The sequence below is a fragment of the Equus caballus genome, chromosome 24, assembly GCF_041296265.1.
Source record: "Equus caballus isolate H_3958 breed thoroughbred chromosome 24, TB-T2T, whole genome shotgun sequence".
Taxonomy (NCBI): Eukaryota; Metazoa; Chordata; class Mammalia; order Perissodactyla; family Equidae; genus Equus; species Equus caballus.
In genome coordinates, this window is record NC_091707.1 from 33,419,355 (window position 1) to 33,447,295 (window position 27,941).

The following is a 27,941-nucleotide window of genomic DNA, read 5'->3' on the forward strand; positions in this document are numbered from 1 at the left end:
TCAACCAGACAATCAATCATTAAATTTTATCCCTAAATAAGTTACAAAAAGTAGATATTATATGGCAACCTCCTCTGTCCATGGCTACAAATGAATGAACAGTGTAGGCCTGAATTCCTCTGGTCCTCAACCAGAGGGATCATCTGCTCAGGGAAGACTGCCAGCGCTTGGTTGCTCGGGTGCACTGGGTGGATGCAGTCAAGACTCCCAGTGCCTGCTGCTCACGCTCTCTGCACAGAGGCAGACAGTTAGCACCCTGTGGTTCCTAGTCCATCAGCAATTCCATTCTCATAGTGGCTCACAAGGAGGCATGGATTCCTGCAGCCTTTGTCTTGTATCACATCCTTGTGCTTTTCCAAAGAGATGCCAGGCCTGGGCCATTCTGCAAAGTCTAGCAAGATTAGGTTTAACCTATGGGAAGAAAGAGAAGAACTCCAATTAGCACTATGAAAAGCCAAGTAGCATATAAGTATTTCCTAATTAGGGCTATTCAAATCTGTTTGGATTTCTATTCTGGATTCGGAACAGATTATAGGTTTCCTTAGGATAAGTAGGAGTGAAAACTGTAAGTCTGGATCTCCCTCTCTCCAGGAATGGAGACAAAACTTTCTTCACTGTCATGTGAAACAATAAGTTTTTCATGGAGTAAAATCTACTGGATGAGTCAGAAAATATTAATGCCTGAAAACTCCAGGAAAGAAAAGACTTTACAGCCCTTAGTAGAAAAGGTAAGCAAAAGAAAAGGTTTTGGAAAACAGCAACATTCCTATTATGCTCTCATGTTCTGTTTCATTTAAGATTCTAACAAAGACAGAAAATGTTCTTTAATTTAAACCACTCTGTGCCTTTATTGCATTATCCACATCATTGTTCCTGGGCTGCTGAGTAATCAGCGCCAAAGCATAATGTGGACATCTCCTAAGCTTGGTTCCTTGCCTAATGACCCCCAAATCATAACTCTAGAGATCGGTGGAGATGGCTGCCATCTCCAGCAAGGTCACCATTTCCAGAAAGTACCGTCAAGCAGCTGGCTGTTTAGGCTATATTTATTTGCCAGTGGTGAATTTGGTGTGTTTCTACCAACTTTCTGTAGCCCCAGAGAGAACCTGTGCATCTTATCAAACCTAGAGCCAGCAGGCAACAGATGTTCAGGATATGTCAGTCTGTACATGTGTTAAGTTTAAAAAATACAAAGGCATCATGTGTATAATCTGACAGTTCTACCTAAGCTCCATTTTTCATTTGAGCTAGAAGATAAAATTGTGAGACTTCATATAAAACTTACAATGCATATTTTTCAAAACTCTTGTATTTTGGAAAGGATTAAAACAGATTACATTAGGATAATAGGAGCCGGAAAAGAAAGAAAAGATAAACTTTGCTCCCTGTTCTCCTATTAGTCATTACTGTACCTGTTTTTCCTGCTCCAAGTGGTCCATGTCAGCTAATGGCAGCATAGAAGGTCTCCCGTGAGCACACTGGAATGGCAGCTGGCACCAAGACAGGGCTTCAATAAGGCGACAGCTCTCCTCTAGGCTCAGGCCATCATTAAACTTAATGGCCCCTAAACGAAAGACAGAAACAAGAAGGTTATGGTGCGTATGGTGGGAAACCAGTGCTGACCCTGGGTCAGAGCCAAATATCTGGGAAAAGTAAGACATTTCTTAAGCTTCTTTCACGTGACTTTAATACTGCTTGAAATTGGCACTTACGGCCACTGGTGAAACTATGGCTTCAGGACTGGATTGTCTCTCAGCTTTTCCTTACGGGGTCGTTGTCTTTCTAATCCGTGTAGGAGGCATTCCTTAACTTGTTAGGATTTTGCTGTCAGAGTTTTTCTTGTGAAATCAAGGTCATCTTTGTCCAGAGTCAATCTATCACCAAGAGCTCTCATTGTTTCCCTACAATGTCCACTTCATTTGCTCCTTTTTTCGACTTCCATAATAATCTTCATAATCTGAACTCTCATATTGTCAGAACCTGCCTTTATGCATACATTAATTCACTCAGTCAACAATTTATTTATTTATTAAGTATATACTTAATAAATATTTACTTATTATTTATTAAGTATATACTTTGTCTTAGGAGCTATGCCGGGCAGTGAATCAGACAGATGATCTCTGCCCTCATGGGCTTATGATCTAATAGGTGAGACAAACATTAAACAAATAGTTACACAGTAATTTAAATTACATATTTAAGTACTATAAAACACAGAGTATGAAAGAATGTATAATAGGAAGACCAAACCCAGTTTAGGAAGGTCAGGGAAGGCTTTCCTGGCAAAATGGTAGTTAATCTGAGACCTTAGGTTAAGAAAGACATGGTTAATTGAAGAAGCAGGAATTTCAGACAGAGGAAAAAGGCAAGAGCAGAAGTTCAGCACACAAGAACAGGACCAAGGAAGCAAGCTGGAATGTCAGGGGCAAGGTGGAGAGTGACGTGAGATGAAACTGGAGAGGCAGGCAGGGGCCAGATCATGAAGACCCTTGTGAGCCATGGTAAAGAAGAAAATTTTTATCCCAAGAGCAATGGGTAGTCTTTGGTACATTTTAGTTAGAAGAATGACATGCTCAGAGGAATGCTTAACAAAGGAAACATCTGGTTGCTGAAGGAAGAATGGCTTGAAGGGGAGTCAGAATGGACATGGGGAGACTAAGTAAAAGGACTCAACAGTGGCAAGAACTAGGAAGGCGGCAGGGGAAACAGATCACATTGGAGAGATTTCAGATACATTTTGAAGGTAGAGATGCTGAAATTTGGTGATGGAGTAGATATGAGGAGTAAGTAAAGACAGGATAAAGGTGCGAAGGAGTTTAGGATGTTTGCAGGAGACAAACTAATGAGGATTTGAGGTTACTAAGCCAGGAAAGACAGGCATGAAGAGAGGAGAAGGTTGATGGAAAATAGAAGGAGGGAGGGTGTCAGTGGATTGGAGACCCCACTGTGGTCAAATGATAGCTGCAGGGGCTTCTGTAGCTGTCATGATCCCTAAAGTAAGTTCCTCCAATACCATTTTCTATATTTTATCATATTACCCTACTCAAGAACTGTCAATGATTCTAATGCCTTCTGTACAAGATCTAACAGGTTTGTTGAGACCTTCTAGGCTTCTATTCTTTCTTACTAGCCTAATTTCTGGATACTCTTTGCTGCTCCTCATATAACTAATTTGTTTCTGCTTTTGGTCTCTGCACAGGCTGTTTCCTCCCCCTGTAGTAAGCTTCCCCTTCCATCCTATGAATCTGTGTCCCTCAGCTCATTCAAAACTTGACTCAAAATGCATCTCCTCTAGGTTTTACTCCTTCACTCGTAAGTCAGCCTGCATTATGGCCAAATATATGTGTTGGTATTTTGCTTTCTAAAAGTAATGTTTTAGTGTTCATTTTTAGTGTATTCAGTTACTTGATCTAAACTGTACCCTCCAAGTAGCACACAGTAAAGGTGCCTTCTCCTTCTCTCATAATTGCTGTACCCCTGCACGTGCTTAGCCGCAGAGGCACACAGTAGCTGGTGTCTGGAGAGACTTACCATGGCAGGCTTGGGATGCCAACACCTTCTGGACTGTCAGTGGCAAAGTCCCTTGGATGCCTCCTGTAGTCTGGAGTAGCTAATGCATAAACACATTCTTTATTGATGGGAAAAGGACATGGGACAATGGAGCCTTTTGTGTGTGGTGCTTCTGTGTGAAACCCCAAAATAAGAGAAAGGCTTACCTCCACTTGTTCGCGAATAAATTCCTACAAAGCAAAAAGGAAAACAGGCATTAATCTACTATTAGAATTGTCCTTTGATAGTTTACAAAATAGCCCAGTGGTCTTCTTTAAAATATGCCTCTTAAAGGAAAGAGTTCCAGCTATATAGCACTTAGGTGCATAATTTATTTCTTGTAAGGCACTTTGAATATGAAATATCAAGACAACTGAATAGACTCTTATTGAACAGAGAATATATTTAGCTACTGAAACTGCCCCCAGAGACAGCTCATCACTTCAAGAGGTTATGTGACCGCTCAGAGCAGCCTTGATGACTCAACTGATTCTAATATCAGGGAGACATCTCGTTAAGAGGCTGTCTGTTTGCATTTATAATCTTAGCCAGAATGAGTGTAATATTACATGCAAACAGAATAAATACACAATCATCATCAGCACAACTGTGCACTCAGTATAACACTTGCTTAAATATCATAAACATAAGTAGTTATTTTAGTTACCATAGGCTTTTTTTTTTTTTGACAATTCCCTTCAGGTCAAAAAGCTTATTTTCTGAGAAGTTTTGTTAAGAAGTTTCTCCTCCCTTGCATATTTCTGTCCCTGGGGTAGCCTTTTCAATAGTTATATCCCTATAGATGTTAAGATTTACAAAAGGACTTGAAAGAAATTTAAAGCAGACACTATTTCATGCTACCAATTTGTTTAACCTCTGGAGGTACTGTTTTGAGATATGCCACATTTAACAATTTCTTTATAAGAAAACACAAGATTTCTTTACTCCTAGAAAGGGCTATATGTAAATTAGCTTCCTAAGATTATAACACAGTAGATTTCTTTTTAAACTAGACTCAGAAAATACTCTCCCCCCCCATATGCACTCTAGTCCACCATGCTTATAAATGAGCATATTTACTAGAGCTAGGTGGTAGACACTATATATTTTTTAAAAGCCATGTATTTTCCCAAACAAACCTGAACAGAAAGATGTCTCTTAATACCTGACTCTCTACAAAGCTTAGTGTGGATGCAGATCAAGCCTAATTCTTTGCTATTCTCTCTGTGCTTATACCTCTGGGACTTGTAAAGCATCAGTTTGTAAGCCTGGTGAAGGGGAGATGGATCTTACTCTCTGTTATTTCATATTTCAATGGTTCGATTAATGCTAGATAATTTAAATAATACTAAAAAGGCTCATTCATCAGGCTAGAGGATAGAACTTTATAGAAAGATGTATTAGTGATCTTTCAACTGCTAGGACTAAGGAGCTACCTCCTCCCCTTCAAGATACCAAAACTGTTCCAGCTTCTTCTAGAATCAACAAAATCTCTCCTGATCAGCCTGACTTAACATAATCAAGATTTGCTGAAACCATAAGCTTTGTCTCAATTTGAAGTAAACTTCTTACCAGTAGTCTTTGAAGTCACTTTAGGAAACGTTCTTATTACAATTTTCTGGTTAAATACTTAGGGATTGAATTACAATAAAAGATTCTAACAGATCCTATCTTTTGGATTTAAAACAGCTTAGAGGAGGAGCCCTAGAGAAAAATAAGCTTTTTGGGAGAAAAGAGCACAGCAGAAAGCAAAGCACAGGATGTCTCATCAAAGGGCACTTTGGAAAGGGTAAACCAAGTCCCAGAGCTGGCACTGTGAACTGCCTCTTCCTCAAGAACGTCTCCTCGCCCTTAGCCTACAAACATGCTGAAGTCTCTCCCATCTGAAAACCAACACCCCTCCTCAACCCTGTGTCCTGCCCAGCACTTCCCGACCACCCCTAACTTTTGCCTATCACCTTCTCTCTCTCTTCTGTATGCAGTGAAGTTCTTGAAAGAGGAGCCCACTTAGCTCCACTTCCTCTCCCTTCCCATGACCCCTTGCAAAGTCTTCTGCCCCACTTCACCCCCAGAACACATTCCACAAGGTAACAAAGTCTTCATTAGGGCCAAATCCAACTTTTCAGGCTTTACTCCATGGCTATTGTTGACTATTCCCTTCTTGCTTAAACTTCCCTTGTTTTGGGGAATCTTACTTTTTCTAGGTTTTCCTTCTCTCTCTGACTAAATATTTTCAATCATCCTTTATAGTTTCCTCTTTTTGGCAGTAGCTTTCCAGACCTTTGCCAAAACATATACATCCTGAGAGCTGGTATTCCTTTACCCTCTTCTCTTTTTATTCTTCATATTTTCCCTAGACAAGCTCGCTTCCTCTAGACCCCTTTCCAGCTTCTATTATTAAAATATATGTACTGTTAACTTCCAAAAAGATATGTATAGCCCAGACTACTTTGCCAAGCACTAGATCATTAGGCTGCCCATACACTGGACATCCCCACTGGAAGGCACATTCAATGTATCCAAACTTATGCTCATAATCTAACTCTCCAACCAGGTGTATATTTTCTTTTTCTCTCAGTGGCACCACCATCCTTCCAGTCATCCATCATCCAAGCTAGACCCTCAGAATCATTACTTATCTTTTCTCCTTTATCCCTTTTATATTCTATTGCTTACCAGGTCCTCTTGATTCTACATTCCAAATTATGTTTCAAATATGTCCCTCCTTGCCATTCCCACTGCTACCGACTTCATCAAATCCTCATCCTCTCTTATTTGAATCAGTGCAATAGCCTCTCAACTGCTGTCTCTGCCTCAAATCTTCCCTTGTCAAGCTATCCCACAATTTATGCACTAAATCTATCTTCTAATTTTTATTTTTAGATATTACTAATGTAATTCAGATTTCTCAAAAAATGGTAGACTGAGTTGATGTGGATATGGCTGTGCTCCAAACAGAAAGAGCAAAAGAAGGAGTAAGAAACCAAAATGAATAAAACAGGACACTGTGAAAAAAGAACAGATAGACTTGAGAAATAACTAAATAAAAATTCTGGAAATAAAAAATAAAGTCATTGAAATAAAAAACTCAGTGTACAACCTAAACATCTAATTAAACAATAAGTGAAGAGAGAATTTAGTTCACTAGAAGATAAATGAGGAGATTTCCCAGAATGTATCACAGAGAGATCAACAGTGGGAAATATGAAAGAGAAGTTGAAAGACATGGAGACTAGAAAGATAAGGCCCAGTAGACATCTGACAGGACTTCTAGGAGATGAGAGAGAACAGAGGAAGAAGCAATGTTTGAAGTGATACAAACTGTACATTTTCCAAATAAAGAAGCATGATGAATCCCAAGAAGGAAATGAAAATAAATCCCTAAGAGATACATCATAGGGAAACTGCAGAACACCAAAGACAAAGAGAAAATCTTAAAAGCAACCAGAGAGAAAAATCAGATTACCTACAAAGTAACGATAATTAGATTGACAAGGGACTTTTAATGGGAAAAAGTGAATGTCAAAAGTAATGGAGTATTTTCAAAATGCTGAGGGATAAGTGGCAAGGTGGGATTCTGTTTTTAGCTAGACAATCATGCAAGTGTGGACATAAAGACATTTTCAAAGACAATTTATAATTCATGGACTCTTTTTTTTTTGAGGAAGATTAGCCCTGAGCTAACATCTGCTGTCAATCCTCCTCTTTTTGCTGAGGAAGACTGGCCCTGAGCTAACATCTGTGCCCATCTTCCTCCACTTTATATGTGGGACGCCTGCCACAGCATGACTTGACAAGCGGTGCCATGTCTGCACCCGGGATCCGAACCGGCGAACCCCGGGCTGACGAAGCGGAATGTGCGCGCTTAACTGCTGTGCCACTGGGCCGGCCCCTCATGGACTCTTAATAAAAGAACTTTTAAAAGATTTACTTCCATAAAAAGAAAACTGAATACAGAAAGAATAAGAAGGATGCAAGAAGCAACAGTGAACAAAGTCTCATAACATTTTGGTTAATCTAAATAGACACTGACTATAAAATTAACGACTACCAAGGGGATTACAAAGAAGGTGGAATTAAAATACTGGTAACAACATGGAAGATGTGAGGGGAGTGATGGAAGACAAAGAGTTGTAAGGTTTTTGTACAGTTAAGGAAGAGAAAAGAGGAACAAATTACCTTTAAACTTTGTTAAGTACGCACGCTAAAATTCAAGGCTAATCTAAAGGAATACAAATGGAATATGTAACTTCTAAACCAGTAGAGGAAATAAAAAAGAAAAAGAAAAAGAAAGAAAATGCTAATAGAAAACAGGAAAAGAGGAGAGAAAAGGCAACAAAGACGAAATAAATTATATTTCTTGTAAGAAAAAAAACAGGAAACAAGTAAAGTAAGAAGTAATGGCCTCTTCATCACCTCCAATGCCACATCCCAGCAGCACCTTTCCCGACCTTTACAAACATATGTGTAGAGTACTCATATTTCAAATGCAATGCTCAGAATGTAGTTTACTCTTCTTCATTGGCTGCCTACAGGATGAAATGCAAACTACTTAGCAGAATACGTAAATCCCTGTATGACCTGGCCTTGACAACCTATCTTGCCTCGCCTAGTCCCACCACTACCCCAAATAGATCTTAATTTGAGCCACCTACATTGGTAGTTCCCTAAACACAGGACCTGCTCCAAGTCTTTGATATCTGTTGCTCTGTCTAGAACGTTCTTCTCTCTTCTTCTGTACTTGGCAGGTTCCTGCTGTTCTATAAGACTTTTCGTAAAAAAACAGCTTTCTGTGACAGTTCCCTTGACCTCCACCTCCTGGGTACAGTAATCATTCTGTATTTCCATAGCACTTTTGAACATACTTCTACTGGCCAAATTTCACTATATTATAATTACTTAAATGTCCTTCTTCCTCACCTCAAGCTAATTCATCTTTGAGTCTCCAGCACCTGGCAGACAGCAGGTATTTCATAAATGCTTATTAAATAAAAGATGAATATAGAGTTTCTAAACAAAATGAGGTTACGACACTCAGCAGTTCCCTCAACAGCTGCAGCTACGGCTCACCTCCACGATACTCTTGGTCACAGTAGCTCTTCCTCTCCGAAGTTCATTAGCTTCTCTTTCTGCAAAACACAGGGGCACTTTTCCTACAAGGACCAGAGAATCACTAGTGTCTGGAAATAGAATTTCAAGGCCCAGATCTTCCAGACTGTTGTGGTAACACCTAGAGAGAGACCCTCAAATGTAAAAGTACTGCTTCATTCACATTTCAGTGCTGGTTCCAAGTACCTGACAGTTTCTCAAAACCTGCCACAAGCTTTAAAAGTTGTGCTGTTTTTCTGACACTTATGGGTGTTTATTTGGGACTTTATCATCACATTTCCTGTTTGAATTACAGTAACCATCATTTTTTTCTCTTTGCCATTGAGAAAATCAATTTGTTTCTAAGTCTTGTTCCTAAGTTTTTATTCTTCACTGAGGAATTGCTAACTTCTTCTCCTTGTTGGCACTTAGGAGTTTGGCACAAATAAAAGAGCTGAGAACGTTTTGAATCAGCATTAAAGCAGGGAGATAATTAACAGCCCCAGGAACTGAGAAGTCCTGATTAACGGGATGTAAATAAAGGGATCTGCCTCTAATATAAATTATGCCCCAGAGAAAAAGATTTATTGGCAGTGGCATATTCTCAAACCTGAAATAAATTCAGAGACAATTCTGCCTTTTTCATTTCCAATCATTTGTGCTGTCTAAAAGTAGGAAAACATCCTACTTGTGACTCACTACATGATTTGCCCCTTCCTTGCGGCCCCACGTTTTACTTTTTTCCCAGCATGATTACGGTAATGAAAACTAAGAATCTAGAATGCACTAAGGCAAAGCAGAATGGAAGCAATTACTGCAGTAACTTTGCTTTCAGAAACAGCACAGCATAAACACTGACTGTTCCAAGAAACGTTAAGAGTATTCTAAGCCAACTGCTGGAAAAAATTATCAGGGAAACTCTATCCTATACACAACAGCTGTGATATAGTGGAAAGAACAGCATTTGGAGTCAGAAGACCTGCATCTGAGTGCCTGCTCCACTACCTAAGAGCTGTTGTGACCTTGAACAAGTCATGTAACCTCTCCTGGTCTCAGGTTCCTTATCTGAAAAAGGAACAGTAGTCATGCTTATACCTCACAGAATTATCGTGAGAATTTACACTGTCAACCTCACATCCTCATGGTGGTACTAACCGTAAGAGTCTCCTCTGTTCCTCTGTCACTGATATCTCTAGTGGAGGACTTATAGTGGAAGACAGTAATTTCTTCCGACCAGAGCCTTGTGGCTGTTGCTTCTCATAGGAATCTATTGGGAGAAAGACGAATGGGTTAGGAGTAGGAAGTGAAGTCTTCTAGATTCATTTTCAGATAAAAATGAAGCATATGAGGCACAGCCATGTCATTATTATAGTGCTTAGCAGTGTGTTCAATATTCAGTTTTATGCTTTCAATTTCCATTATTGAAATCAAACTAGTAAATATTCAGTCTGTTTATTCATTTTAGCAGTATTTTCCAAAATAAGAAATACAAGACTTAAATCTTACATTCAAATGAACAATGCAATGTTCCCATAGACAGTCAATAAATGTGATTTTAACAACAGAGGTGAATAATCTGGATTATTGGGGAAATACAATGGGTTTACTACACAATCCTATGGCTCAGGAAGGCTTCCCCATTCCTTCAGAAGGGTTTCCCAGTCTCTGAAGACAAGTAGTCAGTAGTATTCTCAAATGGTCCAGGGCCTTAGCAAGTAAGTTTTTCTAATATTGTTTTTACTACATCTTCGCTAACAATTAGGTCTTGATTTTATAAGGAAAAGTGAACATGGAAGTAACATCATGGCCATTCTAGTCCATGGAAGATCTCTCTAGGTCCTCCCCTGCCTAATTCTTTGACATTAGGGTTTTTCATTACTTGACCACAGGAGTAAAGATTTTCCTGGTATTTTTCCTCTTGGGGAACACACTGCCTCATGATGAGAAAAAAGGGTAGCAAAGATTAAAAAGCATGTCCTGACTTTGAAAGGATAATAACAAATTAGTGATATGGTTGCCTCTGAGGAGAGAAACTAGGTGGGATGAGGGACAAAGGTAGAACAGAGATTTTATTATATTCTCTTTTGTACTGCTCATACTTGAACCTATTTAATTATACTCCCTACTCAGAAACAAATTAAATTTTAAAATAAAAACAATATATGGGGGAGCCGGCCTGGTGGCATTTTGGTTAAGTTCATGCACTCTGCTTCAGCAGCCCAGGGTTCACAGGTTCAGATCCTGGGCACGGACCTAGCACTGCTTGTCAAGCCACACTGTGGCGGCATCCCACATAAAATAGAGGGAGATGGGCACAGATGTTAGCTCAGCAACAATCTTCCTCAAGCAAAAAGAGGAAGACTGGCAACAGATGTTAGCTCAGGGCCAATCTTCCTCACACACACACAAAAAAAACAAAAACAAAAAACCATATATTGGGCCTTCTGAGCTGCTGGTGGTCTCTACCTGTTGAGCTGTGAAGAAAGCACACCAGGATCACATGGGCATGTGGAGGGCATCTTTGTGCTGGATGTCACAATAAAGCAGCCTGATCCCTCGATACCCAATCCTTATGGTTGATGATAAGTATATGGCAAATATGCCTTTGACCATGTACGACCCACATATTTGAATCAGTAAAGTGAACTACTACATTCTTTCAGTTATAAAAGAAACCAAACCAGAGAACTTCAGCTTAATTTTTTAAACATACAATTCATCTTTTCTCACAACACTCACAGAAAAACTCTTTCAGGTGCACTAATTCTGCTGGAGAGCCTCAGATCTTTTCTAGTTCTGAACAGGTCCTTACCAATAATAAGCTGTTCCAAACGGACACGCTCATGGGCAGCATGCTGATCCACCAAAACCAGCAGGTTTCCACCTAAAAGATTAGTAAGGATCACTGGAGCTTCAAATTCTCAGATCACGATTAAAATGATCATGTTGTGTTGAGGGAGAAGAGCTTAATTCAAACTGTTTAACAAGAGGAGCATAAGAGAAACATATATACTGAGTAGTAACAGTTGTATCTTTTATTTTCTAAAAAATCAAAATTATGGGGGAAACGACAACAAATTTATCCCTGATGAAAAACTGTTTAGTTCATTAGTATTTCATTTATGAAACACGGTTAAAGCCCTACATTCTTACTGTTTAAATCCTGATTTTGCTTTTTTAATTCAAATTTGATACAATGAAGTATCATTAAACTACACATTATTATAATCAGCTGACCTTGATTTGCAAGCTACTCTGGAACCCAAGAAGAATGCAATCCTACTACACTTCAGATCAGAGGTGAGCAAATTTTTTCTGTGAAGGGCCAGACAGTAAATATTTTAGAGTTTTGGGACACATGGTTTCTGTCACAAATATGCAACTATTCATTTTGAACCAAAGCAGCCATAGACAACATGTGAATATTGTAGCTATGTTCCAATAAAACTTTATTATGGACACTAAAATATTAATTTCATGTAATTTTAATGTGTCAAGAAATCTTCTTCTTCTTTTGCTTTTTTCCCCCAACTATTTAAAAATGTAGAAACCATTCTTATCTCCCTGGCTATACAAAAATAGGTAATGGCTGGATCTGGCCCACAGGCCACAGATTGCCTTGCTTTAGACTCAGGTTTCTCAAACTTTGACAGGCCTACAAATCACCTGGGGATCTTATTAAAATGCAGATTCGGATTCAGTAGGTTAGGGGTGGGACACAAGACTCTGCACTTCTAACAAAGTCCCAGGTGTTGCTATTTACAGACCATGACTTTGACCAGCAAGACTTTAGACTCTCAAGTGCAAGAGAGGAGGCAGAATGTCCTGACCCAAAAAGCCAAACCTACAGGGAAATCTCTTTCTCATTGACACGTCTGATTCATAGTTACATTCATACATCTTTTTAACTTGTAATTTTATTACTTTTGGCCACAGAGCTGAGGTTTATTGCTGCTGATTATATAGAAATAAAAGTTCTCCTCTTGAATTTGTTCAAAATAGATAATGCCTATTTTTCCTATTTCTACTAAAGATTAAAAAACTGTTTCTATGGCACCATCAAATTCATGGCATGAGAGATTAAGCTTTAAAGAAAAAAAGGAAATAATTTTTTTGACAGCAGTTCAACCACAGAAACAGCTCCAAAATGTTGAATTTTAAACTCCTTTGAGGATAGGAGGAGTTGCAGCTGGTTGTGATGAATACTGAACATCCTGTATTGGGCAAAACAATGGAATAAATAATAAATTTTGAGGGAGCAACCTCAAACTTGAAACTAGAGCCAAGGTGAATTACCAAGAGTCAGGGACCCGAAGAAGTCAACTTTGTGCCTGCCTGTGGAGGAACGGTTTATCGTCTACGTAGCGTTCATGACATTTTCCATTTCTTGAATGAAGCAGAATATATTAAGGTAATTTACTCATGTCAGAAGCTGTATTTTTGATATTCCAACACAACAGAATAGAAGCTTCATAAGGGCAAGGACTTTGTCTGTAATATTCCCAGCATGTGTATCAGCACCAGGACATAAGAGGCACTCAGTAAATAGTTACAGAATAAATGAATGCGTCCTTATTCTTTTGGGTATCATAAGTGAACAACTGTATGTTATTGTAGGTAGAAACATGCAATAAAAAATGCCAATATATGGCATTAATTTCACTATAATTTAAAACAATAATGTATTTGTCCCTTGTAAAAATTTGTGCAAATATTAAAAGTAAGTCAATTATAGGAATAGCTTGCTTTTGGTATTTGTGAGCGACAGTAAAAACACTCACATTTTGATTTAGAAAATGTATTTATCTAAGAGTATTCTTTGGTGACAGCCAACGAATACAATAATAATATAGAATCTCAAGAGAAATTTCAGAGGGCCATTTTTCTTCTTCGAACATCCGCAGATTTTGTGGCTACATCCATCTCAGGTGCCACTAGTGGAGGTTTTGGGATTAAACAACAAAGAATTCCAGGCAATCAAAACTTTAGAAAAAAATCTAGTCATTTTCTAGAAACAGTAGGGAAGAAAACTACTACAATTTGACCTTTACTAATTCCATATTTATGATAATTATGACAGAACTGTTGGTTAATTTGCCTTTGATCTACTACGACATTTACTTAATAAATCTACAATGTAAACAAGGTAAAAGGGAATATTTTGAAATACAAAGAGAATGAACTGCTTTCAAACTTTAGAAGCACTCGCCTGCAGGTTTACCTGTCTGGAGCTGACCCCTCCACTGGTGCCAAGGGTTCTCGGCCACTCAGGCCTTTCCCAGAACCTTACACTATAAAACATTCCTTGTAAATGTGTTCAAGAGTCTCCCAGTTTGGGGGAAAAAAAAAGCCTTCTCTAAGCCTCATCCTCCTTCAGTCCCTCTCTTCCATGTCACAGATTTCCGAGGCTCTCCTTGTGGTCTCTGTCAGCATCCTGACCTATTTCTTCTCTGAAACAGCTCTCATTTATTTAAGTCTCTGACTTCCACTGTCAGGAAATTGAATAGATACTTTTGGTCTTCACTTTAACCTCTCAGCAGCATTTAGTACAAAGTCTTGGTTTTGCAACAGTACCTTCATCTGTTTTCCTCCTATTTCTCTAGCTGTTCCTTCACAATCTCTCTTGCTGGTTCCCCCTTTTCTACCTAGCTGTTAAATGTTGGAATTATTCTAGATTCAGAATCTCTCCTCTCGTCACTCCTCACTCCTTTTCTAGGTGATAAAATGTACACCCATGACTTCAATGACCAACTTTATGCTGACAACTCACATTTATATCTCCATGTCAGAATGCTTCTCTAATCCCAGACTGTAATATCCAACTACATTGTTGACATCTCTTCTTGAACATTTCAAAGAGACTTCAGACTGAACTCATGATTTTCACCTTGCCTGCCTGATTCTCCTCCAGTCGGGTCCTGCAACATCATCCACTCAGTTATGGAGGTCAGAAAACTAGGAGTCATCTTTGATATACCTTCCCCATATCTAATCCACCACCAAGCCCTGTTCACTTTATCTCCTAAATATCTTTCCAATGCATTCACTTCTCTCTAGTCCACCCTGGTCCCAGCTAACCATAATTTCTTAGATATTGCAATATCCTTCACACAGTCTCTCTGCCTTACTGGGACTCCACCCCCACACCCAATCCATTTTCAACACTGCTACCAGAGCAATATTTTCAAAATGCAAATGTGATGTGACACATGCCACTGCGAAAACAAACTAAAAACGGAAAACAAAAAGCTTTCAATTGTTTCCAGTTGGTGTTGGGACAAAGAAAAAGCTTGTAAGCGGCATTTACAATCTGGCTGTGACCTCCTTCTCTAGCTTCACCTCCTTGCTCTCACTCCAGCTGCACTTGCCCTACTTCCTCTCACTGAATGGGAGGAAATCACAAAGTGCATGTGTTATTCCCTCTGCCCAGGGTCGTCCTCCTCCCTCCCTCCCGTACCTGGTTACCTCATCCTCACACTTCTGATCTCACTTTACCAAGAAAACCTTCCCTGACCTTCCAGACTAAATCAAGTCTCCCACTCCACATCATCTTGTTTCTCTCCTCCAAAGCACTAGCTACGGGAAGAACTTTAACATTTGTGTAATTATCTGTTTCTGTGCCATGTATATTTTTTCCCACTATTGTATCCCTAGGGCCTGGTACAGTCTCTGGCATGAAATAAGCACTCAATCAATATTTGTTGCATGAGTTAAGGTTATAATTTACAAACTACTATTGTTTTATTAAAGCAGGTCACCAAGTAATTATATGTAACTCTTGATAAACCTAGCAGAGTTCATTATATAAACTTCTATTATTATAAATGGAATACATGAAAATATTATTTAAAAGTCAAACAACAGGGGCCAGCCCCATGGCCAAGTGGTTGGGTTCACACGCTCCACTGCGGCGGCCCAGGGTTTCACTGGTTCTGATCCTGGTTGCGGACATGGCACCGCTCGTCAGGCCATGCTGAGGCAGCATCCCACATGCCACAACTAGAAGGACCCACAACTAGGATATATAACTATGTACTAGGGGGATTTGGGGAGAAAAAGCAGAACAAAAAAGAAAAAAAGTCAAACAATATAAAATATTCTAAAGAGTAAAAGACGAAATTTCCCCTTTGCCCATTCCCATTCTCACTCCCAAGGTAACAACTACTAATAGTTTAACGTGTATCTTATATATATGTATATATATATTTATATATATAAAAAACTAGGGTCCGGCCCCAGGGCTGAGTGGTTAAGTTCACACGCTCCGCTTCGGTGGCCCAGAGTTTCGCCGGTTCAGATCCTGGGTATGGACATGGCACTGCTCAACAGGCCGTGCTGAGGCGGCGTCCCACATAGCACAGCCAGAGGCACTCACACCTACAGTATACAACTATATACTGGGGGGCCTTGGGGAGAAAAAGCTGAAAAAAAAAAAAACTAAATGTACTTTAAAACTGTTGTTTCATAATATCAATTCAGAGTGGTTTTCCCTAATCTGTCCAAATCACTGTATATAAAAAAAAATCCTTAAAAGGAAGTTATCAGAAGACCAGCTGTTTATTAATCAAAGCTAAACTCCATTCTTACCTGCCTCACCATTCTCTTCAGTCTTAGTGCTCATTAAACAGGCAATAAACTTGTTATCCACTTGCTGGAGAACCTGCCACACATTCAAATAAGCAGTACAACACTAAATAAAAATTAACAAAGGCTTATCTGCATAGAAAGAGACAAAACTGTACTTAATTTAGAGTTGTTTGCATTATAACATTCTTATCTAAGACTGAGGGAAGGTGCCAATGAACCTGAGGGAGTCCTCAGGAAGGATAAAGAATGGGCAAGTAGAGCAATCAGAAGACATAAAGGAAAGAAGACCACATGGGAACACAGACTGAGGCATCTAAGAGGGACATGCTAACAAAACTTTAGAGCTGACCTAGAATGTTCCCAACAGAATGACTCTTATTAATAGGTAATATGATCAGATTGCTAAGAAATAAGGCTGAAATAAATTTTGGAAATTTATGCAAAAGTGAGGAAAACCAGTTTGGAGGAGCTAGTCCATTAAAAGCCACCCTGGCATTAGACTTTAGTGGCTCCTCTCTGTCCAGGTACAGATAAAGTTCCCTCATTGGCCCCTAATCTACACCACTTCCCCAGGGTCTATTTCTGGCCCAAGTGCTTGCTCTGTTCTGGTACCAGGTAAACGCCACATTAGTAGTTTACCTAGATCTGTCTAACCTCCTGATTTGATTCCATATTGAAATCAAGGAGATGAAGACAGCCAGAGTGGTACAGAGAGGGCAAACTAGAAAAGCAGATGAGACAAGGGGTCCCTTTTGTTAACAGAACTCCTCAATCTGGGGTCTCCTGAGCAATGTCGTTTGCAGCCTCACACAACAGAGGGTAATTTAAAAAGGGACACTGGTGCACATTTAAGGACAATGTCTCTACAGTACTCAGTCAAAATATGAAGTCAATATATAATCTTTGAAACTGTGGGCCTGAATCCATAATTTGTTCCTCTAAACCTGCTCATACTGAGGACATTTTTTTCTTTGTAATTGTAATTAGTTCTTTGCTTTTTCTTCTGATGATAAAAGTTCCAGTAAGATTTAAAAAAACACATGTGCCTTGACCTCGGTGGTCTATATCATTAACTAAATCCAATTTCACAAGAGTTAGTCTAGCTTACGTCTTAAGTATATTTTTAAGAGATTTCAAAGTCAATCTTTTACCTGCATCGAATGAATCATTTCTTTAGTGAAACGATAAGGATACAAGATGTTGTGAATTTTAACTGCTAAGCTCTCAGCCTGGCCACTGCTTACATCAAGAGCAACCTAGAAAGAACCAGCACAAACATCATTTAAATTTTAATTTTATGTCTGCAGAACTAGAGATTTTACTAGAGATCTCAAAGTGCCTTAAAAACGTTCATTTTCACAGAACCTATTAGAGGTCAGTTGAATTCGGGGAACTTATAGAAACTCAAAAGGCTCTACGAATTATTAGTCTTTTTTTTTTTTTTTTTTTTTTGAGGAAGATTAGCCCTGAGCTAACTTCTGCCACCAATCCTCCTCTTTTTTGCTGAGGAAGACTGGCCGTGACCTAACATCCATGCCCATCCTCCTCCACTTTTTTGTACGTGGGATGCCTGCCACAGCATGGCTTGATAAATGGTGCATAGGTCTGCACCCGGGATCCAAACTGGCAAACCCGGGGCCACTGAAGTGGAACGTGCAAACTTAACCGCTGTGCACCAGGCCAGCCCCTTTGAATTATTAGCTTTAAATAATAATTTTTGTTTATAAACAAAATTACTGACAGAAATCAATATTGTTTCAGAATAACATTCTGTCCATGCTCCATGCTCAAGCCTTTAAAGATATCTTAACTGAAGAATCAGGAATCAAAGGCTCAACTATTATACACCTCATTACAACACACAAAGTACATTCTGTGATAACCCACTGAGGACAGAACGTATGCTCAGGTCCAGTGATGAACTGTTCCTCCAGTAGAAGATTTACTGCTTTATCTAATGATAACAGGTTTCATTATCACCACCTTAAATACTTCGCCAAAACTGCAAGTCAGGGTTTCTAAGAGTGGTAAACACATTCGATATTCACACACTGATTACACACGTTTAATCCAAAACGTCTGAACTCCCAATATGCTATGAATTCTGATTCTCTACATTAAATACTAATTTCCAAATAAACTATTTGGAAACATGCCCACTTTGCATTTGTAATTACAAATTAGTACAGTCCTTCATGCCAACACCCAACTTAAATGAAATTCAAATTTTAAAACAGGCAAAGAAAAATTGCTGCAGACCCACCTCTGGATAACGAGCAAATACGGGATTGTCCCATTCTGAGAACAAAGACTGAAGCGATTCACTACCAAGAGCATCAGACACGGTATCTAGGGCAAAAGGGGACAGGTAAAGTCGGCATCAATGGCCTCAGGGAAAAGGGTGAATGGCATCTCATATTTGGTGTGGTGTAGCTCAAGACCAAAGATCAGACATATTGTTCCAATATTCTACAAATGTTCAGTGTTTGCTCTATCTCTAAATTGTTTTGATCTGTTATTTTTAAAACTACAATTGATGACCGTATCCTCTGGCATTATAGCTTTTTCTCCAAATTATTTTCAAGAGAGATTTCAGAATACAAGTCCAGAAGAAACTGGTTCAAATTAGTAGCCTCACTTCCTTTAGGTAAAAATATACCTTCTCTATTTTCAGAAACAAAAAAAGAAAAAAGAATAAATGTCGTTAGCTTTTTGTGTAGTAAGAGTTTTCTTACATAAAACTACTGCAATATGGAGTGCAACTCCAATCTTTAAAAATAAGAACCATTTTCTCCAACACAAGACACCACAGACTGCATAATCACCCAGTATTGACCTCAAGTCTGGAAAAGTAATTTCTGATCTAAATGCATGCACTGAAGTACTTAGTTCTGCTGTTAAATAGGACTGTGGGGAACTCTTGGTTCTATTAAGGCACAGCTGGCACTGATCAAGCTTAATAATACAACCCTGCTTGTTTTTCGAGTTAGGTGGCACAGTGTGTACTAAGTGTACTGGCGATCTCTCTTATTACCCCTACCTCTGTTATTCTGTCTCATCACAGTCCTCTCTTCCCGAGCTCTAGGAAGGAAAGGAAGAACAAGGTCGCTTCTAAAAGGATGACACCTGTACTGAAATCCTAAATATAAAAAAGAAAAACCTAGATATTTGAACTCAAAATATAAACTATTAAGAAGTTAAGTTACACAAAATCTCTTTATGCACAAACTGAATTGAGACATAAGGCAGACTAGTAAACACTTGATTGAGAGTCAGATGTTCTGTAATGAAATTATTCTGCTAACTTAGGAATCTACATTAATGCTTAGTCCCATTATCCATCTAAACAAGACAGAATGAGGACCTCAAATAGACCACTGATTCTCAGTGGAGGCAATTTTGCTTGGGGAACATTTGGCAATATTTTGAGACATTTTTGGTTGTCACAACTTGGGTGAGGGGTGCTACTGCCATCTAGCAGATAGAGGTGACGGATGCTGCTAACTATCCTACAATGTATAGGACAAACCCTACAACAAAGAATTATTTGGTCCAAAAGTCAACTGTGCTACCGTTGAGACACTCTGTATTAGACATATAGTGGTACTTAATTGCCATCCTTCACTACTTGGTGCAACCTTCACAAGTCCCCAATTTATATGTCTCTTATCACCAATATATGAGTCTATTATAACAATTATGTCATCATACTAGAATTATGTTTAGATAGCTGTCTTCCCTAATAGACTGTGAACTCCTGAAAGCAAAATTAATCCACAATGTGGCGGCACCTAGCACAGTGTGAACGATCAATAAGTGACTGAATAGACGAACGAATGAAAAGTTCTCAATTTAATCTCCCAAATCCAAATTATACCCTCCTCTCTGAAGGATGATCAGATTTGAGTGTTAGAAACAATGCTGAATTAGACAGTTTTGGGACAGGGCAAAACATGATGAGATTATTATTTCAAAAAGATAAATCTTGGGGCCAGCCCAGTGGCACAGCAGTTAAGTTCGCACGTTCTGCTTCATTGGCCCATGGTTCACTAGTTCAGATCCCCAGTGTGGACATGGTACCGCTTGGCAAGCCATGCTGTGGTAGGTGTCCCACATATAAAGTAGAGGAAGATGGGCACAGACGTTAGCTCAGGGCCAGTCTTCCACAGCAAAAAGAGGAGGATTGGCAGCAGATGTTAGCTCAGGGCTAATCTTCCTAAAAAATAAATACATAAATAAATCTGTTGGACAAAAACTGGAGAAAGATTAATTCAGAATGATAAAATTAAAGTGTGATGTGAAATAAGGTTGTGTCGTTGGTAATAGAAAGGACAGAGTTAAAAACATTTTAAAGGAAAAAACTGCCAGGGCTTGGAGGCTTGACACTACTCCTTAAAATCACCTTTATAGATCCTCTTCTGTGCAATTAAATTTACCTAATGTAACATTTTTGTGTATGGTTCAACAATGTCCTAATGTCCTGCCATACATCAGCCAGAAGGGTAACATTCCATGTGAATGGACAGTGCTTAGGAGCCATCTTTTCATGGAACTTGTTTCTATACCCAAAATATTTTTCAGTATGAAACTCTAAGTTAACATGACTTTCAGAAGTTCACTACAAGATTTGCTAATCCAGAAAGTTAAGTAGGTTGAAGTGTTTGAAACATCTAGATTTATTTAACAGGAACAGATGTTTATGTTGAATATGGCAGCCAAGACTTCCCCCTTTGTTTTAGCAACAACCATCTCAGTTTAATGTAATCCAGTGATTTTTTGTCATCATGTCAGAAGCAGCTATATTCAGGAAGATGAGGTGCCAGTGCCTTAGACTGATGTCTGTCTGATAAGCATTCAGTATAAATCAGGACATAAAACTACACAGACTGAAAGATACGTGTCTTGAAGAGCAATCTGATAGTCTCAGGAGCAGTAATGAAAGAAAAGGCTTTTCTCCTATTTAATACTTTGAAAGTTACTACAGTGATTATTTTTTTCACAAGGAAAAAAACTAGAAATCATTGAAAAATAAAGCTCCTATTTAACCTTAAATAAATCAGAGCCTCCTGCTAGAGATATTCACCCTAAGGAGAAACTATAAATTAATCTGCAATTACATTCATACAATTTACATTCTTTTGCAACATTCAAGGCTTTTAATATGGATGCACATTTAATGTTTATCCTCCTGATGTAAAACCAAGATTATATATACCCAGATGGAAATCAGCTTTACTATCTCCCAACATCTGGCTCTCAATACACTGCCAAAACACTGTCACTTTTAATGTTGACTGAGACCTGAGAACTGAGGCCTAGTCTAGGCTCTGAAGTAGCCTTGTGGTATGGTCTAAAAGCCACATTATCATTTTCCTGAATAACAGCTACTTATACCATAAATAGATCAAGTGTATTAGCATATGTATTATAATAAAGTACACTTAAAAAGCATAGTTATGAAAATACATACTTAACTTATATTCCAAAAAAATTATGGCCAAGTACTATTTTCAAAAAAAAAAAAAAAAATCCACAAATATAGTACTGTACCGAGCCATAGATTTTAATGGGAAACCTAAGATAACAACAGGGTCATTCTAGCCCTTTAGCTGGCAGCTGCAGAGAGAAAATTCTAGAAAAATACCACACTTGCATTGTAGGTGCCTTTATTATTTATTTACTTATTTTCGAGGAAGATTCACCCTGAGCTAAGATCTGTTGCCAATCCTCCTCCGTTTTTTTCGCTCAAGGAAGATTAGCCCTGAGCTCACATCCATGCCAGTCTTCCTCTGCTTTGTACATGGGATGCCTCCACAGCAGGGCTGAGCGGAGTAGGTCTGCTGAAGTGGAGTGTGCAGAACTTTAACCACTCAGCCACAGGGCTGGCCCCCTGCAAGTGCCTTTAAAGACAAATTTCTAAGAGAGTTGTGCTCGGGAGAGAGCAGAAAGAAGTTGGGGAAGCCCCGTGGATCTTCTCAACTATTAATAGTACCATTTTCATTAAAAACTGTCTCACCCTCTTACACATAAACACACCCATAAACACTTCCATTCTATATCAAGCTTATATTGTATTTCCAGATTTAAATAGTATTGGACCTAGAGAATCTTCATGTACCATAAAAAATATTTCATAATTAAACTTAAAAATGTTCTATCAGCTGAGATAATCTCTTTGAACAATGATGATCTTACTCCTCGGCCATTATTCCCATCTTCAAAAGCATTGCATGCCAGTGAACACTACATCCTTACCATTCTCGAGCAGGACATCCACAGCCACAGTTGTCAGATCTTTAGTACAAGCAGCCTGAACATCCTCAGTAGGAGCAGTGAAAGTGCTAAGTCCAGTTGTTTTGTTGATATAAACCATTCTTCCCAGGGCTACATCAAAATGCTGCTGCCAATCCAAAGAACATGTGTTTGACTCTTCATTTTCAGAACAAGTTCTTGCTATAGAGTCCTCACTCTGAAAACAAGTTCCATTTTGGCCAGCTTCCATGTGACTCATTAACATGCTACTGGGAGACTCAAGACTTCCTCTCTGTTGTTCTGAAGCTATAAGAACATCTGAATCTTTACTGCCCGCTTTAGAATTATTACAGGGTAATACCAAAGGAGTTTCTGGTATCACAGAGCTCTCTGTTGTATTGTTGTTAGAATATGTTTCACTATCTTTATTGAAGGTATTATCCTGTGTGACAGAGTCTGATGTTGGGACGATGCCACTCTCTGTTTTTTTATGCTCATTTTTAAATAACTTACAGGAATCTAGGGCTAACCCAGTGCCCAAGTCACTGTCTTTCCTACTGGAATCCGATTGTAGTTGTTCATTAAAGTGACTCACCACTTCCATTGTTTGAGTCTCTCTCTCAGAACCTTTCATTCTGGATAATTTAGAGGCTAGAGATTCAGGTGACTTCTCAACATCCAAAGTTTTTCTGTTAAAATGAGATAACTCCTTTAGAGTCACAGGACTTTCTCTTAAGCAAGGCATCTGTTGTTCCAAACAATCTTCTTCCTTGGAGAATGGAAACTTCTCTGAGTAAAGAATGTGACGGACTGGTTGACAACTATTATTTGAATCATTATGTCTCACAGTAGTGATTTTACAAATGTCAGAGTTGTCCAAGTGGTTCTTACCTTTCTGTGGAATGTCAGGTTCAACTTGAGGACTGAGATTGGTAGTAATTTCAAAATTATTATTTTCCTCCATTTCTGTATTCAGAGGATTTTCAACCTTCCCATATTGCCTCTTAAACTTCTCTAAAGATCCTAGTTGTGAACTTAAGCTTAGCTTCTTATGGGCTATGGGCTTGGAGGAACCAATCAACTTATCTGTTTCCTCATTACCATTTGAAACATGTCTACACCAAGGGAAAGAGGAGGATGTGTCAGGTGATAAGCAGCCTGTAGGTGACTTTTTACTACCTTCCTGAAAAACAGCAAAATTTTTATAACCTACAGGTTTGTTCTCTAGCCCGTAACTTATATTTGTCCTGCACACTTTTTTGTTGGGCAGCTGAGCAAATTCTGTACTTAAAGTGCTGGTTAAATCTTTGATGTTTGGAGTCTCAGTTGAATGGCATGTTCTATTTCCAAATGTTTCTTTGGCACTCGCAGGACCAGGTCGAACACAATTTTTAAATAAATGCTCTGTTTCAGTTGATTTAGTTTGCTCCCTTTGTACCACATGAGTTATAAAGCCAGTGGAACATAATTTAATTTGTCCGTAACTAAAAATGTTTATCCTTCCGCAATTACTAGGTTCTTCTTCTCTTTTCTCATCCTCTCTCTGAGCATCATGTACTCTCAATGTTGTTGTCTCAAAAGGCAGAGGTTGGCATCCCATCTCAGTAGCATCTTTAGATCTCTCGAGTTGATTCTGAATTCTATTATTTTTCAGGATGCTGGCAGTCATGTCATTAACAGTAGTACTTACTTTCTGCATTTCTGGATCTTCTCCACTCTCCTCCAAGTGATACGATGTCTGAAAAGGGCTTGCAAACATTTCTGAACTGGTTCCACATGGATCTCCTGAAGAGTTAAGTTCCAAGCAAGATTTTTTATGTTTCTCATTTTCTCCTGATTCTGATGCTTTAGCTGTCTCTCGTTCTAAGATCTCTGATTCTGAGTGACAGCTATCTTTGTTTTGTAAAGATGACTCCGTCATTTTACTACAGCCCGGGTCATCTGAGTTGTAAGTGTACAAAAATGAATCACTTGCCTTTTTTCCAATAGCTTCTGAATCCTTAGAATTCTGTATGTTTTCTATAGTAGCTTTTCTTTTCACAGCTTTTGACTGCATATTAAACATTTCATAGGAATCCAAAATAGTATTACATGCTTCTTGGAAACTGACCTGGTCACCCTTCTCATCAGAGGACACATGCTTCTGAAGAGTAGCGTTAAAAAAACTAAAATCATTATCTTCACTAAATTCCTTAATGTCCTCACCTGATAATTCCACAAATAATTTTTCTTTCTTTAAAAACATTTTCACTCCTTCCTGAACGCAAACCAAAGGAGTATCCCAGTTCTGAAACTCAATCAGAGTTTTTGCTGGATCCATGCACACATCATACTCACAGAATTGGCACTGCATATTGATTACATATATCCCATGGAGTTCTGGGTTGGACCTATATCGAGGATTTGAAGTCATTTGCCTACTGGCAGAGCCATTCTTTGGTTTGCATATAATACTTTCTTTCCTTAATAAAAAGTCAATGAGTTTATGTAACTTTGTCCTTAAAATTAGCCTTCTATTCACAAACAAAAACTGCATATTCTTATTATAATGTGCTTCAGAGCTGATATAGCCACTGAGCTCAAACTCTTTATATTTAAAATTTATTTCCCTTAACTTTTGGGACTTGCCCAGCCCATAAATTTGACAAAATCGGGAATATACGTCTTTGGTTTTAGGGAGCTGAAGAACCATGGAACCAGAAACATCATTCCTCAGAGAGAAAGAAATGGAAGGGTGCATGAGTGAGAGTGCCTCTACCCTCTGCCTAACTTTCTCAAACTCCAGTCTGGGATCCATGCATTTCCTTCGTACAGGTAACTGATAAAATAGGTTATAGACTGTTACTGTTGTCCCAGCGCTTGGTCTACTCAACTCAGCTTCACAAGCTTTCAGGGCTTTTCCATTCTGAAACAGTTTCACAAAAGTTTTCATTGTTTTGTTTTTCTTGGATGAAATTTCCACAGCACTGGCCATGTCAGCTATACTTGCCAAGGCCTCCCCTCGGAAACCATAAAACCTTAGGTTCTCCAAGTCCTGCAGAGAGCTGCATTTACTAGTGAAATAACGATTTCCCACCTTGTCTACATCATCACTCCCCATCCCAAATCCATTGTCTATCACTTGAACTTGGAAGGTTTCCATATTCACCCTGACAGCCACACATTTTGCTTCAGCATCAATACTGTTCAGGGCAAGCTCCTCAACACACTGGCCTAAGGAACAGATAGCCAAACCAGAACGCAATTTGGCTTGTACTTCGACTGACAAGCGCTTGATCATGGCAGGAGGAAAGCTGGTGAGAGTGCCAGGCACTGGTTTCCTTCTCTGACTGGAAATAATTGCCTGGGGAAGGAAAAACACACACGCACATTATCAAAGCTTCAGAGTTATATAGCATTACCCATTTCTTTCAAGCATTAGGAAGAAGTATCATCTGAGTTCAATAAAATCTCTCATTAAACCACATTGTAAAACAAAACGAAACAAATTATAGTTCTGATCTCTAGGCAGATCACACAGCTCATGTTTGGTGCTCAACAAACTTAAATAACATCCAAAGTAGCATTCATAATTTCCTAATTTTCACGGCTCCTTTCTAAATCCCACACGCCCTAAAGTGAAATCAGAACCACATTTGAAGTTGACCCATAAAGACAGTGTTCGAAATTCTAATCGCTTCACCAAAAACAGATGCCCAAACTAAATTCAGCTAAGAAACATGAGCTAGAATTTATTCATGAAAAAGATGTCCAAGCTAGTTTTATAACATTCATATATTACATGATAACCATGACTTTTAGAAAAAATTCATAATGAAGTGTTAAGACACTGTAATAAGAAAGGGGAAGGGGGAAATTAAAAAAAAAATCAAATTGTTGTATCAAGAAGAGATGGGCATTAAGAGAGTATTATTAATTATTACTATTATTGGTTAAATGTAGTTGCCTCAGAGGAAAGAGACTGGGACTGGGGAAGGATAAGGCAGGGAAACTCCTTTTCATTCTAAGCCTTTCTTTCTCTACCATTTGATTTTTAAATCTTCTTCACAGATTATTTTGATAAAAAGTTTTCAGAAGGTCCTTATTATTAATATTCTTTTGTATAATACTCTTTTGGTCTTTACAGATGGCTACACTCTATCTTGGCAATAACAGTGATGGTCAGAGGCTGTCTGAACTTGATTTTAAGTTTTCTCGCAGGTAAAAAAAATCAAGATTATAGTGCAATTAAAGGTCCCCACCCTTCTTCCTAGCTGACAGAGGAGCACGGGCTGAACCTCTCCAAGATGGTAGGGCTAGTTTTTCAAACCCAGGAAAATCGGAGCTGTAACTGCAAATCTGATGATTTCTAAGATAATGAACTCCGCAGCCGGCAACAAATGAAAGGTAAACGTTTAATAAGTATTCCGACTGCTACCCAACTCAACGATTTCCTGATCACATCCCAGTCCTTTCACGACCACAGCTCCTGGGTCAAGTGGGGGCGATTCCGCCTAGGGGCTGCGCTAAGAAACTTTCCGGGGCTGGGCCCGGGCGCGGACCCCCAGGCTCAGGCTCCACCCCGCCCCTCCCCCAACCCTCACCCCGCACCCCGGCCGCCGGCACGCGGGCGCCCGCGCGGAAGACAGGCCGAACCCTCTGGGCACCCTCGCGCAGCTGGGTCCGAAAAGCTGGCCCGCAGCAGGCGTCACCGCCCTTCTGCTGTCAGAAGAGCTCCCGGGACCATCCTTCCGTCGCGTGCTCCCCCCCACGTCACCTCGAATCGCCCTTCTCCAACTCCCCTACCACCAACCGCCTTGGACGCCGGACGCGCGCACGTTGGCTCGCGCGGCTCATGCACGCGCGCGCCCACGAGCATGCGCTTCTGAGGAGGCTCGGCGAGGACTCCCTTTGGTCCGTGCGGCCCCGATGCGCACGCGCACCAGTGTTACCTGTTTAGCTGCTGACGCGTCCGGGGTGTTTTCACATTGGTGCTCTGAATTCTCGATCTTTATGCCCTTTTAGTCTTATGTGAAAAGCTGTTTCTAGCAACTTTTGCCTTTTTCCAGTTCCCCCTTTCGTCCTTTCTCGTTTGCGCGTACTACCATTTATTAAATATATATTTTATTTGCTTGTCTCTTCACTCACTAGAATGTAAGCTAGATGAAGGTAGGGGTTTTTGTCTGTTTTGTTTACTGCTGTATCCCATGGCCAAGAACAGTGCCATGAGTTTTGTGGATTTCAATGAATGAATAAATCCAGAGCCTTCCATCTTACAGAATTATAGCATTTCAGAGCTGGAAAAGACTGAAAAACTGTGTAGCTCAACTTAATTTACGGATGAGGACACCAAGACTCTCTTCATTGACTTTTCTGGTATCTTCCCAATACCACGGCAGCTTCTTTTCTAGCAGAAGGAAAGTGGAATTCTAAGTGTTTTGGGAATTGTTACCAATCCGTTTTTGCTGTCCATCTCATTTTCA

At 39.3% G+C, this 27,941-nt stretch overlaps 1 protein-coding gene across 36 annotated transcripts; it reads right to left on the reverse strand.

Annotated features, from left to right (window-relative positions):
* On the reverse strand, positions 1-27,370 carry MLH3 (mutL homolog 3). Of its 36 annotated transcripts, none has more exons than XR_011431809.1 (14): positions 27,236-27,369; positions 22,483-25,822; positions 19,268-19,366; positions 18,491-18,576; positions 17,379-17,483; positions 16,228-16,300; positions 14,411-14,558; positions 11,453-11,524; positions 9,796-9,907; positions 8,623-8,782; positions 3,720-3,743; positions 3,535-3,613; positions 1,413-1,564; positions 1-411 (listed from the first exon to the last, which is right to left on the reverse strand). XR_011431809.1 is itself a non-coding variant. In XM_070249172.1 (14 exons), the coding sequence occupies exons 3-14, from the start codon at positions 23,222-23,224 to the stop codon at positions 289-291; spliced, it is 1,827 nt and encodes a 608-aa protein (XP_070105273.1). In that variant the 5' UTR covers positions 23,225-23,248; positions 23,371-25,822; positions 27,236-27,304; the 3' UTR covers positions 1-288. The 36 variants fall into 36 exon arrangements, 13 of the variants coding, with proteins under 13 accessions (XP_070105273.1, XP_014591202.2, XP_023483883.2 ...); XM_070249172.1 differs by lacking the exon at positions 14,411-14,558 and having other exon boundaries at positions 22,483-23,248; positions 23,371-25,822; positions 27,236-27,304; XR_011431805.1 differs by lacking the exon at positions 14,411-14,558 and having other exon boundaries at positions 8,623-8,681.
* Between the last annotated feature and the right edge of the window lie 571 nt (positions 27,371-27,941).

Excerpts from the sequence above, each read along its gene's own strand:
- MLH3 (XM_014735716.3), bottom strand. The coding sequence starts at position 27,337 with ATGCTCGTGGGCGCGCGCGTGCATGAGCCGCGCGAGCCAACGTGCGCG. Across the intron at positions 3,614-3,719 it reads TTATTCGCGAACAAGTGGAG|CTACTCCAGACTACAGGAGG; the intron begins GTAAGCCTTTCT and ends TTTATGCATTAG. Across the intron at positions 1,565-3,534 it reads GGCATCCCAAGCCTGCCATG|GGGCCATTAAGTTTAATGAT; the intron begins GTAAGTCTCTCC and ends TCTTTCGTTTAG.